We start from the raw sequence: 13,659 nt of genomic DNA, 5'->3' as shown, positions 1-13,659 counted from the left end.
AAAATCTCCTTTTCCGGGACAGAGAAGTAGAAATTAAGCTGTCACTTCTAATTTCCATACCTGTTGTTTCTGACTTGAGACCCAGGCCACATCATTCAAGACCCCAGGCTTTCCATGGGAGCCCTGAGCCTACTGCCTTACACAGTGTGGACATATTTTCATTCACCAAGTTGGTCTGGGCTTCAAGAAGGGGTCTGGAAACTCCTAAAATGCCCTCTCCATGTTCCTGTGGCCCATTCGCTCCATTCATGTTAGAATTTTTAAAACTTAACAAAATTAAACCAGAAGATGCAGCAAATAGAGATGTTGTTTGCCTCTCCCTGAGCAGAATGTCCCACCGTTGCCAGAGCAACAAAGCAGGAGCACAAAGGTGATGAATTCTGTTGCTGAAGTTAGGGCCTGACTATTGAAGCGTACAAGTCCTTACTTTGAAAAGAGTCAAAGTGAAGTCACTGAGAAAATAATCATTAGATCAACATCAGAAGGACATGGAGCTGTTGGAACAAGTCCAGAGGAGGCCACGAGGATGATGAGGACTGGAGCAGCTCCCGTATGGAGACAGGCTGAGAACACTGGGGCTGTTCAGCCTGGAGAAGAGAAGCTGCGTGGAGACCTCAGAGCAGCTTCCAGCGTCTGAAGGGGGCTACAAGGATGCTGGAGAGGGACTCTTCATCACGGACTGTAGCAATAGGACAAGGGGTGATGGGTTCACACTGAAACAGGGGAAGTTCCGGTTAGGTCTAAGGCAGAAGCTCTTCCCTGTGAAGGTGCTGAGGTGCTGGCACAGGGTGCCCAGAGAAGCTGTGGCTGCCCCATCCCTGGCAGTGTTCAAGGCTAGGTTGGACACAGGGGCTTGGAAGCACCCTGCTCTAGTGGAAGATGTCCTTGCTCATGGCAGGTGGTTGGAACTGGATGAGCCTTAAGGTCCATTCCTACCCCAACCATTCTATGAATATATGATCAATGCTCATGCATTTATGCTCACTGAAAAGTTATTATGGGAATACATGTAGAGAAAGAAATGTATAAATATTTGTCTCAATCAAGCATTCAGTCTTTAGCTCCTTCCCACTGTCCTTTCCATATACATTTCTTAGTATGCAAAAGGAATTTAATGCTAAATGTTTACTTCAAAACAAAGGCATTTCATTAAAATTGGTCCTTTCTGCAGATTATAGAAGTTAGAAATTAAATGTTCCTGATATGTTGCTTAGGAAGTGTAAACTGAAAATGACTGTACCACCCAGTGTTTTTTTTTCACATGAACACTAGCACAGTGTATTTGAAATGAGAAGCATAATTTGAGTGTCCTTCCTTGGCAGAAAGTCATTCCCTTCTCAACATGCCACCCTGGCAGCCTTTGCAGCAGTGTACATTTCGGTGAGTAACCAACTCTGTTCATTTTCATCTATACAAGACAAAAGTCAGAAAGTCATTTGCTGTATATTGTAAAGTGATGTGTTTCCTCGATATCCTGCATGGATGTAAGTTTTTATCCTCCCAGTTTGAAAGCAAAATGGAACTGCTAACAGTTAAACTAAATCCAGCCCTATTAAGAATACAGAAAAGATTCAGTTGCTTCACAGCCTTTGCTAAGAAGCAACAAACAGTTTAACGTTGAAGTACAGCTGATTATTCAACTCATATTATTCACATGTAAAATGCAGTGTTTATCCATTGTATGGGGTGATATTTTAACTTACTATTCAAATTAACCATGATGTGTTCTGCTTTTTCTCTGTTGCTGTCTTCACTTGACTGGCTGCTTTTCAGCTTGAGGTATTAAGGAACAGCCACTGATGTGATGTAGTTTCATTTGACCTCCATAGATTTGCAGCATGGATGAACCAGCACAATCGCTCCCAGAGGCCTCCAAGGTGCTACTGCAAAGCAAGTGAATAAACCCCATCAGTAACTAGCAGGGAATCATATGACATGCTGCAGCAATCACTGCTGATTTTCCACATCTGACCAGTGACATTTTTACAGTATGGGCTGTAGTGCTTGTATGAGTGACCACAAGTTATTCCATCACTCCTCCTGTAAAAATCAGAGGAAAACAACAGTAACAATGAGTTAATCAACCTGGATAATGGAATTGTGCATGAACTGGGAGTTTGTCAGTATTTTTTTCTGCCCATGGAAAGCCCAAAACTTGGAGTAACACTGATGAATCACCTCCACTTAATTTCTGTGACCTCTCTGACATCATGGCCTCCAGTTCAGCAATAGCTCCCTAAAGCATCTGGTGGTAGCTGCTGTTAGAACAGGTTATTGCTTTCATCTGGTGTGACATCTGGCTTCTGCATTTCAGAAGCAGTGGCTCCTCAGTCATATTTACAGAACATTTAGGCCCTGACTGTGATTTAGGCATAAAATCTTTATCCTAATTAATGAAGACAGGCTGAGAACACTGGGGCTGTTCAGCCTGGAGAAGACAAGCTGCATGGAGACCTCAGAGCAGCTTCCAGTGTCTGAATGGGGCTACAAGGATGCTGGAGAGGGACTCTTCATCAGGGACTGCAGCGATAGGACAAGGGGTGATGGGTTCAAACTGAAACAGGGGAAGTTCAGGTTAGATCTAAGGCAGAAGCTCTTCCCTGTGAGGGTGCTGAGGCGCTGGCACAGGGTGCCCAGAGAAGCTGTGGCTGCCCCATCCCTGGCAGTGTTCAAGGCCAGGTTGGACACAGGGGCTTGGAGCAACCTCCTCTAGTGTGAGGTGTCCCTGCCCGTGGCAGGGGTTGGAACTGGATGAGCTTTACGGTCCCTTCCAACCCAAGCCAGGCTGGGATTCTGTGATGTCAATAGACAACACTGTGTATGCTTTTGGAAATCCATTCCTTGGGATTTCAGATCTCCCTCTGGTAAGTAAGCAAATTTAAACAGGGCTGTGAAATAAAATTAGGCTGATTATTTTCAGTATTACTGTGTTATCTACATGTGAAAGAAACACTGAATGTGAGAAATTAATATCCTCCTGGGTAAATCTCTTCAACTGCTTCTTCACTTCTTTCTTTTTTCAAGATGTACTTCAATTCTACGTTAACAGACTCCTCAAAACTTCTGAAACCACTCTTGGTCTTTGCTTTTATCATCTGTGGAATTATATGTGGTCTGACTCGTATCACCCAATATAAGAACCATCCAGTTGACGTTTACTGTGGCTTTCTCATAGGAGGAGGAATTGCTCTCTATTTGGTAAATATAATATTCATGTAGTCAAGTTTTAGGAAAAAAAACCCTGTAATAAGAGTACTGGCATTTTTTATGAAAACCTTTCATCATGATCACATGCCATAATTAAAAATGTAGTCAAAATGTGTTGAAGATGATGACGTTAGGGTAATCACTTTAAAACTTCACAGGGAAAAGCAAATATGTATTCAAATGAACTGCACAAACTAGTATATAAACATACAGTATCATACACAGAAACAGCTCTAACGTTATGTGCTTCATTAAATACTTAAAGATACTCATTCTATTCCCCATTTACAAGCATAATGCAAGAGAAACATTGGGTTAATCGGTATTTGTTGCCAGCCTGAGTTTATATTGCCAGGTTGGACAGAGCCTTGGGTCAGATGGTTTAGTGTGAAGTGTCCCTGCCCATGGCAGAGGGGTTGGAACTGGATGATCTTCAGGTCCTTTCCAACCCTAACTGTTCTATGATTCTATGACTCTATGTTAGCTTTATGATCTCAAAAAACCCCAGAGCAACTAGCTGAGTAAATTGCTGAACCTGCAAGAAATCAAAGGCCATGTTACACCCTTGGGATTCTTTGGAGCTTTTGGGGAAATGGGATGCCAAAGCCAGGTTATTCCTATGCCCTTACTCCATATTGGGCTGAAACAGATGGAGCACCTTGGAAGGGTCCTGTAAAGGAGTCTGTAGGATAGGCCTGATTGTATCTATATTAGTAGGAAGCTCATGAAGCCTTTGCTCTTGCTTGCTGCCCTCAGTATGTCTCCACCACACCTGGTGCTGCTCTAGCTGTTGAGCACTGTGTCAGCCCAGATACCTGTGAGCATTCAGAAGCTTTTCCTGACAGCAGTTCTGCTCCAGTGCTGGCAGATGAACAGCAGTCTTGCCAGTGCCCAAGAAGTCAATGATGAATTTTAGTATAGCACTAAAATAAGTTCATATCCTATCCACCTTTTTTCCTGTGATGAGGTGATCTGAGGTACATGCAGGTGGTCCTCAAAGGTGAGTGAAGGAAAAACGGCTTTCACACTGGTAGAAGAGCGAGCAAGCAGAGTAGATAAGAAACCCCATGAGCTACTAAAGCCAGTTTCCATGATGCACTGGGAGCAGAAGGGCACTCTCTTGAGAATATTATTTCAAGCGATTAAGCTTTTGTAGACTCTCATAAATGGAGCTGTTGTTCCCCTGTTTGAAATGCACAAACAAGTATGCTCTTTGTTTGGTCTTCTCCATACACTGTTGCATCAGAGAGGGCATTGTCCTGGCTACCCAATAGTCAGTAAACCTGCCCTGAGAACTACACACCAGTAAGAGGAAGGGGAGGAGAAATGACGTGAAACTACAAATATCTCTGAAAGGAGTGTGAAGAATAAGGAACCTAAATGATTGAGTCGGGCATTTGACCCTTTCATGGAATATCCTCCCTCAGTGGAGTCTCTTTAAAAAGGCAACATTTTACAGTGAGTCTGCTGAATAAGAAAACAGTGTATAACTAAATCTTGTTACAGCTCTGCGCAGCTTGGAAAGCAATTCATTTAAAGTTGATAAATTGTTCCACCATGTAGATACTGCATTACATGGTTATTATGCAGCAGAAAGGGCAGAATCACAGAGCAGAGAACAACTCATGCTGTAACAAGATTCAGTAAATCAGAGCAGACAGTAGTAAATAGCGTTGCCTGGAAGACTGCAAACATTGATTTTGTTCTTTTCATAACAAAGCATTCTCTCCTCAGCTGTATCTGTTGCTTTATAAAAGGAAGAAAACTGAAGGAGGCTAAATCTTTCCTCAGCTATTTGTTGCCATGAGCTCTGTGCCCCAATTATCCTACTGTGACTACTTCATACATACCTAGATGCACCAGACCAAGAACAGAATGTGGAATAAGGATATACTGGGGAGGAAAGGAAAGCAAGCATACCCTGTCAGTTAAACTGTTAATTCTATCAGACAATAATTATTTAAAGGCAGCATAATATAATTAAAATATCTTTAAAGGTCTCTTCCCCCCCACCCCCCCCCCCCTTACTGACTGTTGATACTTCTGTTCCAATACCAGGGCCTGTATGCCGTGGGGAACTTCTTGCCAAGTGATGAGAATGTGTTTCAGCCCAGTTTTCACAGAGAGCCTCTAAGGTCTTTGACAGACCTCAGTCAAGATGCCAACAGGATCCTGCCAGGTAAAAATGGAAGCAGCAGTGATGGCATTGTTTCTCATCGTACAGAAGGTATTCTGAATAGAAACCACAGAGATACAGGGTCTCTGACCAATATCAAGAGAGCAAACGCTGATGTAGAAATAATAACACCGCGAAGCCCAATGGGAAAGGAAAATATGGTCACCTTCAGCAACACTTTGCCAAGAGTCAACACACCATCCATGGAAGACCAGGCAAGGCGAAATGCAACAATACACGCATCCATGGATTCTGCTCGTTCCAAACAGCTGCTTTCCCAGTGGAAGAACAAGAATGAGAGTCGAAAGTTGTCTCTGCAAGTCATAGAGACTGAATCTGGCCAGTCACCACCAAGAGCTATTGAGATGAGGTCAAGCTCAGAACCCTCCAGAGTGGGTGTAAATGGTGATCATCATGGCCCAACTAGCCAATACCTGAAAATTCAACCTGGCAGTGTACCAGGTTGTAACAACACAGGTCTTTCTGGTGGGCCACGGGTCTCTATTCAGTCACGTCCAGGTTCTTCCCAGCTAGTCCACATTCCTGAAGAGACTCAGGAGAACGTGAACACATCACCCAAAACTAGTTCAGCTAGAGCTAAATGGCTAAAAGCTGCTGAGAAGAGTGTTGCATGTAGAAGCAATAGCCAGCCAAGAATCATGCAAGTAATAGCCATGTCTAAGCAGCAAGGAGTGCTTCAGAGCAGCCCAAAGGGTTCAGAGGGAAGCACAGTCACCTGCACAGGAGCCATCAGATACAAAACCTTGACAGACCATGAGCCAAGCAGCATTGTCAGAGTTGAGGCCCATCCGGAGAATAACAGACCTGTAATTCAGATGCCATCAGAAGGTGAAGGAAGTGGGTCATGGAAATGGAAAGGTCCTGAAAAAATCACCCTTCGTCAGACCTATGAGCTAAATGATCTCAACAGAGACTCTGAGAGCTGTGACTCCTTAAAAGACAGTTATGGGTCAGGCGACCGGAAAAGGAGCAACATAGATAACAGTGAGCATCACCATCATGGGATCACTACGATAAGGGTCACGCCAGTAGAGGGAAGCGAGATTGGCTCAGAGACTCTGTCCATTTCTTCTAGCCGGGACTCAACGCTTCGAAGGAAAGGTAACATCATTTTAATCCCTGAGAGAGGGAGCAGTCCAGAGAACACCAGGAACATCTTCTATAAGGGCACATCCCCTACACGAGCGTACAAGGACTGAGAGGAGACATATCAGCTGGTCCGTACCACCACAATCACATCTTGACACAGGTTCTACTCTCTTTGTTTGGAGCCAATATTTACTTTTGATGTGCCAAATTCTTGCCCAGCAGCCCAACTGCTGTTGAACGCTGCTGATGTGCAATGTGCATGAGCCTGTGGGAAGTATGTGGTGGGGGGAAAGCACAATGCCAGAACCTAACTAATGTGAAACATTTGCAAGCAGCTTGTTTCTTCAGACTCAAAGTATTTATCTGAGGGTGACGATGTCAATCAAAACAACGGTCTTGAACACAGACACGTTATTTCCTGAATGTGCCAACTTTTTATTTTGTATGTGTCCAAAATCAACTGAATTTCTCACAGCAAAGGCTGTATCAAATGGTATATATTCACCTTTGCAGAATTTGCACCAAATCTTTCATCCAGGATGGTGCTGATGGTAACTTTACATGTTTCAAACAATACTTATTAGACTCTGCAAACACATGACATATTGATGTGCAGTTACTTTCAAAGTACTATTGCTAATACTATTGATGATGCTGGCTGCATTCATTTAGCATAGGAAATATTTACAGCTTTGTTATAGTGGATCTGTCACATTCAAAGATTGCAAAGGTTTCGTGTAGTTCTTTAAGATGTCTACTGCAACAAAACCCATGTGGGTAATGTTCCATTAGAATGGAATAACTATCTATTTTTTGACTAGTTTTGCTGCTACTGCTCAACTTTTGTTTAAGAAGAGGTGCTACTAATGAAGAGGCTGCTTCTTAGTGGGCTAACTCATAGAATTGTTTGAAGTCGTTCTTTTTAAGGGGTCTTTTAAAGTACAACTCATTCAGATTTTGCATTTTAAACCTCTGATTCTGCCCTCCAGCAACCCTTCCGTTTTTCTATTAGCTTTTAACCACAGAATGCAGGGCACCAATAATTGCGAGATGTGCTAATGTGAAAGGTGAGCCATAAGCAGAAAAACAGACACTTCCCTGATCACCTTCCAAGGAGACAGCAATTAATATCCTAGCTCACACTTAGAAGCAGTCATTCACCTCACTTGCTTAGCATGCCGTGATAACAGTCACAAGTTTCACCCCAAACATGATCAATTCAGGGGATTTATGCTTCCCTTTAAAAATTGAATGCCTTGGAATTCCTGCCTGGGAATGCAGGATCACTGAGTGAGTGTTGCACTGTGCCACTGCTAATTCTTCACATCCCCTGAGACACCCTATACAGCCTTCTTAAGCAGCAGATTCTTTTCTCACCACTGCCACTTGAGAATATGGATTGAGTAAATTGGGCTTCAAACATAACAAAAGAACTTGCATGCTAAAAATCTCTCAATTGCCAACACCGTTGAAAGGATAAGCTCTGAAAGGAAGAAGCATAACATGTCCTGGGCATGCTGGGAGAAACGCCTTGTTGTATTTGGCTGTGACTTAAATAACCTAAGCCACCAGGGAAGCTAGGGATAGTGCTCGCCCAGGGCAGCTCCTCATCCTCTCCTAGATGATTTCCACCTGAAAGAGAACTACTATCAGGTACCTCCCAGCTCTCCTTGTAGAAGGGAGAAGGAGGATTTAGCAGTCCCCTCACTGAGTAAGCAGTAGGAGATCAGGTCTGTTCTGGCTTCTTGACAGCAGTTTCATTCTAAGTCCTCTTCTGCTTTAGAGTATCAGTAAATACATACTACCTAGTCAGAACCTGTCTACAGACCCTACCCCACAGAACTCTGAGGAAAAGCTTGCCCTAGCCCAGCCAAATAGAAGGTGGAAGGAAGAACCATCCCATCCCAAGACGATAAATAGCACAACACACACAGACCAAAAAATCAACCAAAAAACCCCCACCCACAAACCCCCCTCAAAACCAAACCAAAATCCTAATCCCAATCCTAAAAAATTTCAGAAGCGTGAGGATGGCGTTTGCCAATCTGTACAGAAGGGATTTGGAGTCAACAGAAAGCTTTATATACCTTCCCAGTTACAAGGTGCTCCAGGCGTAGCTGAGTGCTGTCAGCAATGCTTCCTATGCCTGCCCATCACCCAGTGCTGCAGGACAGCACTGGTCTTAAGGAAACGACCACATCCTGTTAAGTAATAGAAGACAACCCCATCATACGTTTGATGATTGGGAGGAGGTATTCTGCAGGTGACATGGAAGTAGGACTGCAGCATATTGTGTATGTTAAAGGCATTTAGCTGGGATAAATAATCGTAGATGCCAGGGAATATAAAAAGAAAGACTAATTTTTTAGAAATAAATTCTCAGATTCTAGTATTTACAAGTCAGGATTTGGCTTTTCTTTTTGAAAGGATGAGTCTTTAACTCCTTGGTATTTAATATCCAATTTTGTACATGATTCCTGGGAATTACAAACACTTGGATTGTCATGAGGAAAACCCTTTGGATATAGTTTAGTGTAGGTACATGATGAAGCCGGTAGGATTAGCTTTAAAGGAACGGGTGAGACACAATCACTGTTGGCCTATCAATGCAGGGAAATAAGATGCAATCATTTGTTAGTTTGTAAGTGCAGGGCAAAGAACATAAGTAGATGAACCTGGAAATAATGGAAAATTGAAATGGAGAACAATGGCAATAAAGCAAAGATTAGAAAATGTTCCCTCTGGTAATTGAGCTGTTTTGGAAACAGCAGGATTCCTGGTGGGAGTGTTTGTTCTTTATTCCTTGGTTTTAGTCAGATATATATTGGCATATGTGTTGCTTTTATTACTCTAAAACTTGCTGCACTCTTTCAAGTGTAGCGTGATATTTTTCCTAAGGTTTCCTATTTCTTAACAACAGATTTTAAAGCTCTTGTGTAATCATTGAAATTGTGTTCTTTACATAAATATTGATATATTCTTTTTTACTCCAAGTGCCAAAGGCTACTGTTTTTAATAATGGCTTATCAAATTCTATTCCGTTAGAGAGCAGAAATGTAATGCTATCAACATTGGAACTCAGACCTCTGCATGTATATTTGATAAGGAGCCTTTTGTAAAATTACTCTTTGTTTACATTCCACTGATACCTTAATTTCAAATTAATCAAATAAATTGACAGGTGACATCTTCTTAGTGTTCTGATTTTCTTACTTGCTAACAGGCACGCATTTCTTTGTCAGGCTGTGCTTTACTGAGAAAAGAAAATACTCAACCTATGTTTTTAAATGAGAATTCTCTATATAGAGTATGGTGTTTAATAAAATGGTATGCAATGTTTTCAAATGGAAAAGAATTTGTAAATTGCTATAAATGTATTTTGTTAAATAAGTACAGATCGATGCTACTGTGTGAGTTTATTGTGCTAACATCATGAAAATAAAGATCAAGTTCCTCATTGATGTTCAGTTATCTCTGTGGTGAAGCAAAGTCTCATTCATAGAATCACAGAATCAACTAGCGTGGAAAAGACCTTTAAGATCATCAAGCCCAACCTTTACCCTGGGACTGCCAAGGCCACCACTAAAGTCCCCCCTTTAATTTTCAATACTAGTTATTTCATGACTTGTAAAAGTGCTCATCAGTGGGGGAAACCTCAAAACCTTGTGGAGTTGTAAGAAGTTAGGAGGAACAGTGTCCAAACAAGCTTGTCTGCATCCAAAAACCATTTCACAAAGCAAGCAAGTGAATTAGGAAATCCAGGCCTTTTGAGGACACATCTGCTAGATCACTCTGCAGGACCAGCTGCACTGTTTAAGACCCTAATGCCTCTAGAACCACCTTGCTAGTGCTGGGGAGAGCTGCAGTGCTCTTCCCAGAAGTGAGGATGCAGGAATTATCAGGTGACACAGAATCCCAGAGTGGTTTGGGTTGGAAAGGACCTTAAAGCTCATCCAGTTCCAAGCCCCTGCCGTGGACAGGGACACTGCCAGGGATGGGGCAGCCACAGCTTCTCTGGGCACCCTGTGCCAGCGCCTCAGCACCCTCACAGGGAAGAGCTTCTGCCTTAGATCTAACCTGAACTTCCCCTGGTTCAGTCTGAACCCATCACCCCTTGTCCTATTGCTACAGTCCCTAATGGAGAGTCCCTCTCCAGCATCCTTGGAGCCCCCTTCAGACACTGGAAGCTGCTCTGAGGTCTCCACGCAGTTTCTCTTCTCCAGGCTGAACAGCCCCAGTGTTCTCAGCCTGTCTCCATACAGGAGTGCTCCAGCCCCTGAGCATCCTCGTGGCCACCTCTGGACCACACAGCTCCATGTCTTGCTGTTGTTGAGGACATCAGCACTGCACACAGTGCTGCAAGTGGGGTCTCATGAGAGCAGAGTAGAGAGGCAGGATCCCCTCCTTCGACCTGCTGGTCACGCTCCTGTTCATATGCCCCTGCCTGGCAACAGTGAAGAACAGTCTTGCCTAGAAGCCACACAAGATACGTAAAAGAAAACAACCTCCAAACCTGTCTTGGAACACCCTGAAACATGGCAACAGAAGCACCCTGAGTTCCTGGGATGGAGGATGAGGCGTGCACAGACATAAGGACCCTAGGAACAAGTAGGGCCCCTGCAATACATGGCAGCAAATCAAACTGGCTCCAAGAAGCTTTCCCACGTGTCCCTGGACCTTTATGCAGGCTGCCACCTTGTAGTTGCATGTCTTTCTAGCTGGTGACCTAGGATGGTGGAGGGACCGGGCAGTTGATGGCACTGCTGGGCTGCACTGCTGTGTGATACAGCATCATCCATGTGCTATGCTCCCAGCAAACACATGCTGGAGCTGGCTGGTGTCACACCAAGCTGCGGTGCAAATCTGCCTCACTTGGCAGTCCCTGTCCCAGAACTTCCCTGATGATTCAAAAGCAAACCAGGAAAACAGTCTGTTGGCTCTCAGAGAAAGGGAAGTGTACAAGCAGTTGTGACACTGCTCCCTCTGCAGTCACTGAAGGAGCTTCCTGCTTGTGGCTGGGGCTGGAGAGTGTCCTTACCCCTCTGCATGAGTACCCAGTTCCAGCAGAGACCTCTCCTCCTTCGGCCAGCAGCAGATGCTGGTGCACCAGCCTGTTACCAGCCACAGCAGATGACTGGTCTGAATGAGGCTGTGTGAAGCAGGAAGGCTGGGGACCAAGATTGTGATGTTCCACCCTTTAGGACATGTATTGGTAGCCTGGGAAAGCTACACAGTGATGGCTCAGAGAGACCATGGGAAGGAGTGAAAGAGGGTAAACCAGTTCCTGCTAGGGTATGACCACTGACAGCTGATGACTAACACATCCAAATCTGATAAATTCTCCTCTGTGCACAGCCCAATCCATGGACTACAAAGGAGCCTAGACAATTAGTTCAAACATTTTAAAAGGCACATTTTAAACATCTGAAGTTAGGCGAAAAATGAAGTCCCCTCTGAAGGGTATCTTTGATGTACAGGTTATAGTATAAAGCTTGATTAAAGATGAGAAATTACCTCTACTGAGAAACCTTGTCTTACTCTTATAGACCATTCTGGCTACAGTACCACTGTCACTAAATTAAGAGAGCTCACAGGGATCCAGGTTGATGGCTGTATCTAATCAAGCAAAGGAGTTTTCAAAGCTATGAGTGATTAAACCGAAACATAAATCTATTCTGTGCTGGACCGTAAAAGAGCTTCAGAGGCCTTTATTTCAGAAACCACATCAGACAAGCTTGTATCATAATCAGCTGGGTATGGGCTTATGAAGACCTTTTATGTGACAAGAGCAGTGCACAGCTAATTTGGCAGGAACCTTTCCAAGGTATTACAACCCTTGTTCATAAGATCATTACTAGAATCTGCTCACAAACCTTTACATCACAGACTGTATCAAGCATTGGACAAAACTAGTAAGTATCTGTGCACTGCTTGTTCAAAATACAAGTAAGGGACATAGGATCTTACTCAAAGTTTGCATATTCAAGCCAGGCTTTAGAAAGAGAAAGCTAAACAGATGATTCAAATTGAGGCACAAGTTGTGCAAGGCTGCAAATAGTTGCCTTAATAGTGTTTTCTGCTTTGCCTGCAGAAATCTCTTCCCAAATATACATAAAGACATCATTTGGTTGTACCTCCCATAGAAGAAATCTGTTCCTCCAGTGGTTTTGCCATAAAGAAACGTGCACTAAGATGAGAAGTCAGCCAGAATTTGAGAAGCCTGCTCAGACCCTGAAAGCACCTCTTCTGTTTGAGGAAAAGTCTCCCTATCTTCAAAGGCCAACTGTCATTCAGCTTTTCCAGCTCTATTCCTTTCCCGGTGATGCTCAGAGAGAAGTGAGAGCCATAGGGATATGTGGATTGACAGAGCCTCTGCAGCTACTAAATGATGCATATGGGAAAGCTCTGCTCTCTGATCAGTTCATTCTGAGGAGACTGGAACATAGCTGGGTGCCATAACATCAAGAGAATTCCATTCTTTCCCTTGGAAAAAGTTCCTGCTTCAGACTGAGCTTGTGGATGATGATGTCTGTTCCGACACCATACTGCAGCCTGAAAATAGCTCAGCTAGGAGAACAGCATCACACAGCTGGGAGCTTGGCTCATTTTAACCTGTAAAGTACAATATAATCAATGCTTTGCCAACAGCAGCTGTATCTGAATTGTCCCTAAAACTAGCTATAATGTACAGCCTGTGTTTATCAAAGTCTTCAGTACCCACTCTGTTGGTGCTCTTTCATATACATATCCAAGTGATGTTCATTGCCTGAGCTATGTAATTCACCTTGAGAGCAGTCACCCTGGAACTGTCTGCTTTACACCAGAAAAGGTGTGGATACTTAAGCAGAGGGCCAGCCCTACCAGGCCTACACTTCTTTTTATCAGAGCATCATTAAGGGACGGAAATCTGTTCCCAGACCCAAAGGAAGCATTAGCTAAAACCTCCAAGTAGTATCTGTTGTAGTCTCCTCTGGTACTTCTGATTTTTCTATATCATCTGAGACAATTATGTCCATACTTAGTAGAGAGAAGAGTTTTCACAGAAGAGGTTACAGCAGCCTGTATCTCCCACCCCTGAGAGTGTGCCAGCCTGGCAAGGGATGAGTTGCAGGCTTTGGCCACTTCTAAGTGTGAGTTTCCTGGGAACTATCATGGGTCTGATGCCA

The 13,659-nt window shown here is 43.5% G+C and overlaps 1 protein-coding gene across 1 annotated transcript in view; it reads left to right on the top strand.

Annotated features, from left to right (window-relative positions):
* Window positions 1-9,954, top strand: part of PLPPR4 (phospholipid phosphatase related 4) — a 35,348-nt gene extending 25,394 nt beyond the window's left edge. The window contains exons 5-7 of the mRNA XM_061379098.1: window positions 1,323-1,380; window positions 3,025-3,198; window positions 5,266-9,954. Coding sequence (XP_061235082.1) covers window positions 1,323-1,380; window positions 3,025-3,198; window positions 5,266-6,603 — 1,570 coding nt within the window. The 3' untranslated portion in view covers window positions 6,604-9,954. The remainder of the gene's footprint in view (window positions 1-1,322; window positions 1,381-3,024; window positions 3,199-5,265) is intronic.
* The last annotated feature ends 3,705 nt before the right edge of the window (window positions 9,955-13,659 follow it).

The sequence above is a fragment of the Neopsephotus bourkii genome, unplaced genomic scaffold (assembly GCF_033783945.1).
Source record: "Neopsephotus bourkii isolate Nb327-2 ecotype Australia unplaced genomic scaffold, CSIRO-AGI_Nbou_v1 NB_1768, whole genome shotgun sequence".
Lineage (NCBI taxonomy): Eukaryota > Metazoa > Chordata > Aves > Psittaciformes > Psittacidae > Neopsephotus > Neopsephotus bourkii.
Note: the sequence above shows the minus strand (reverse complement) of the source record. Positions and strands in the feature narration are given on the sequence as shown.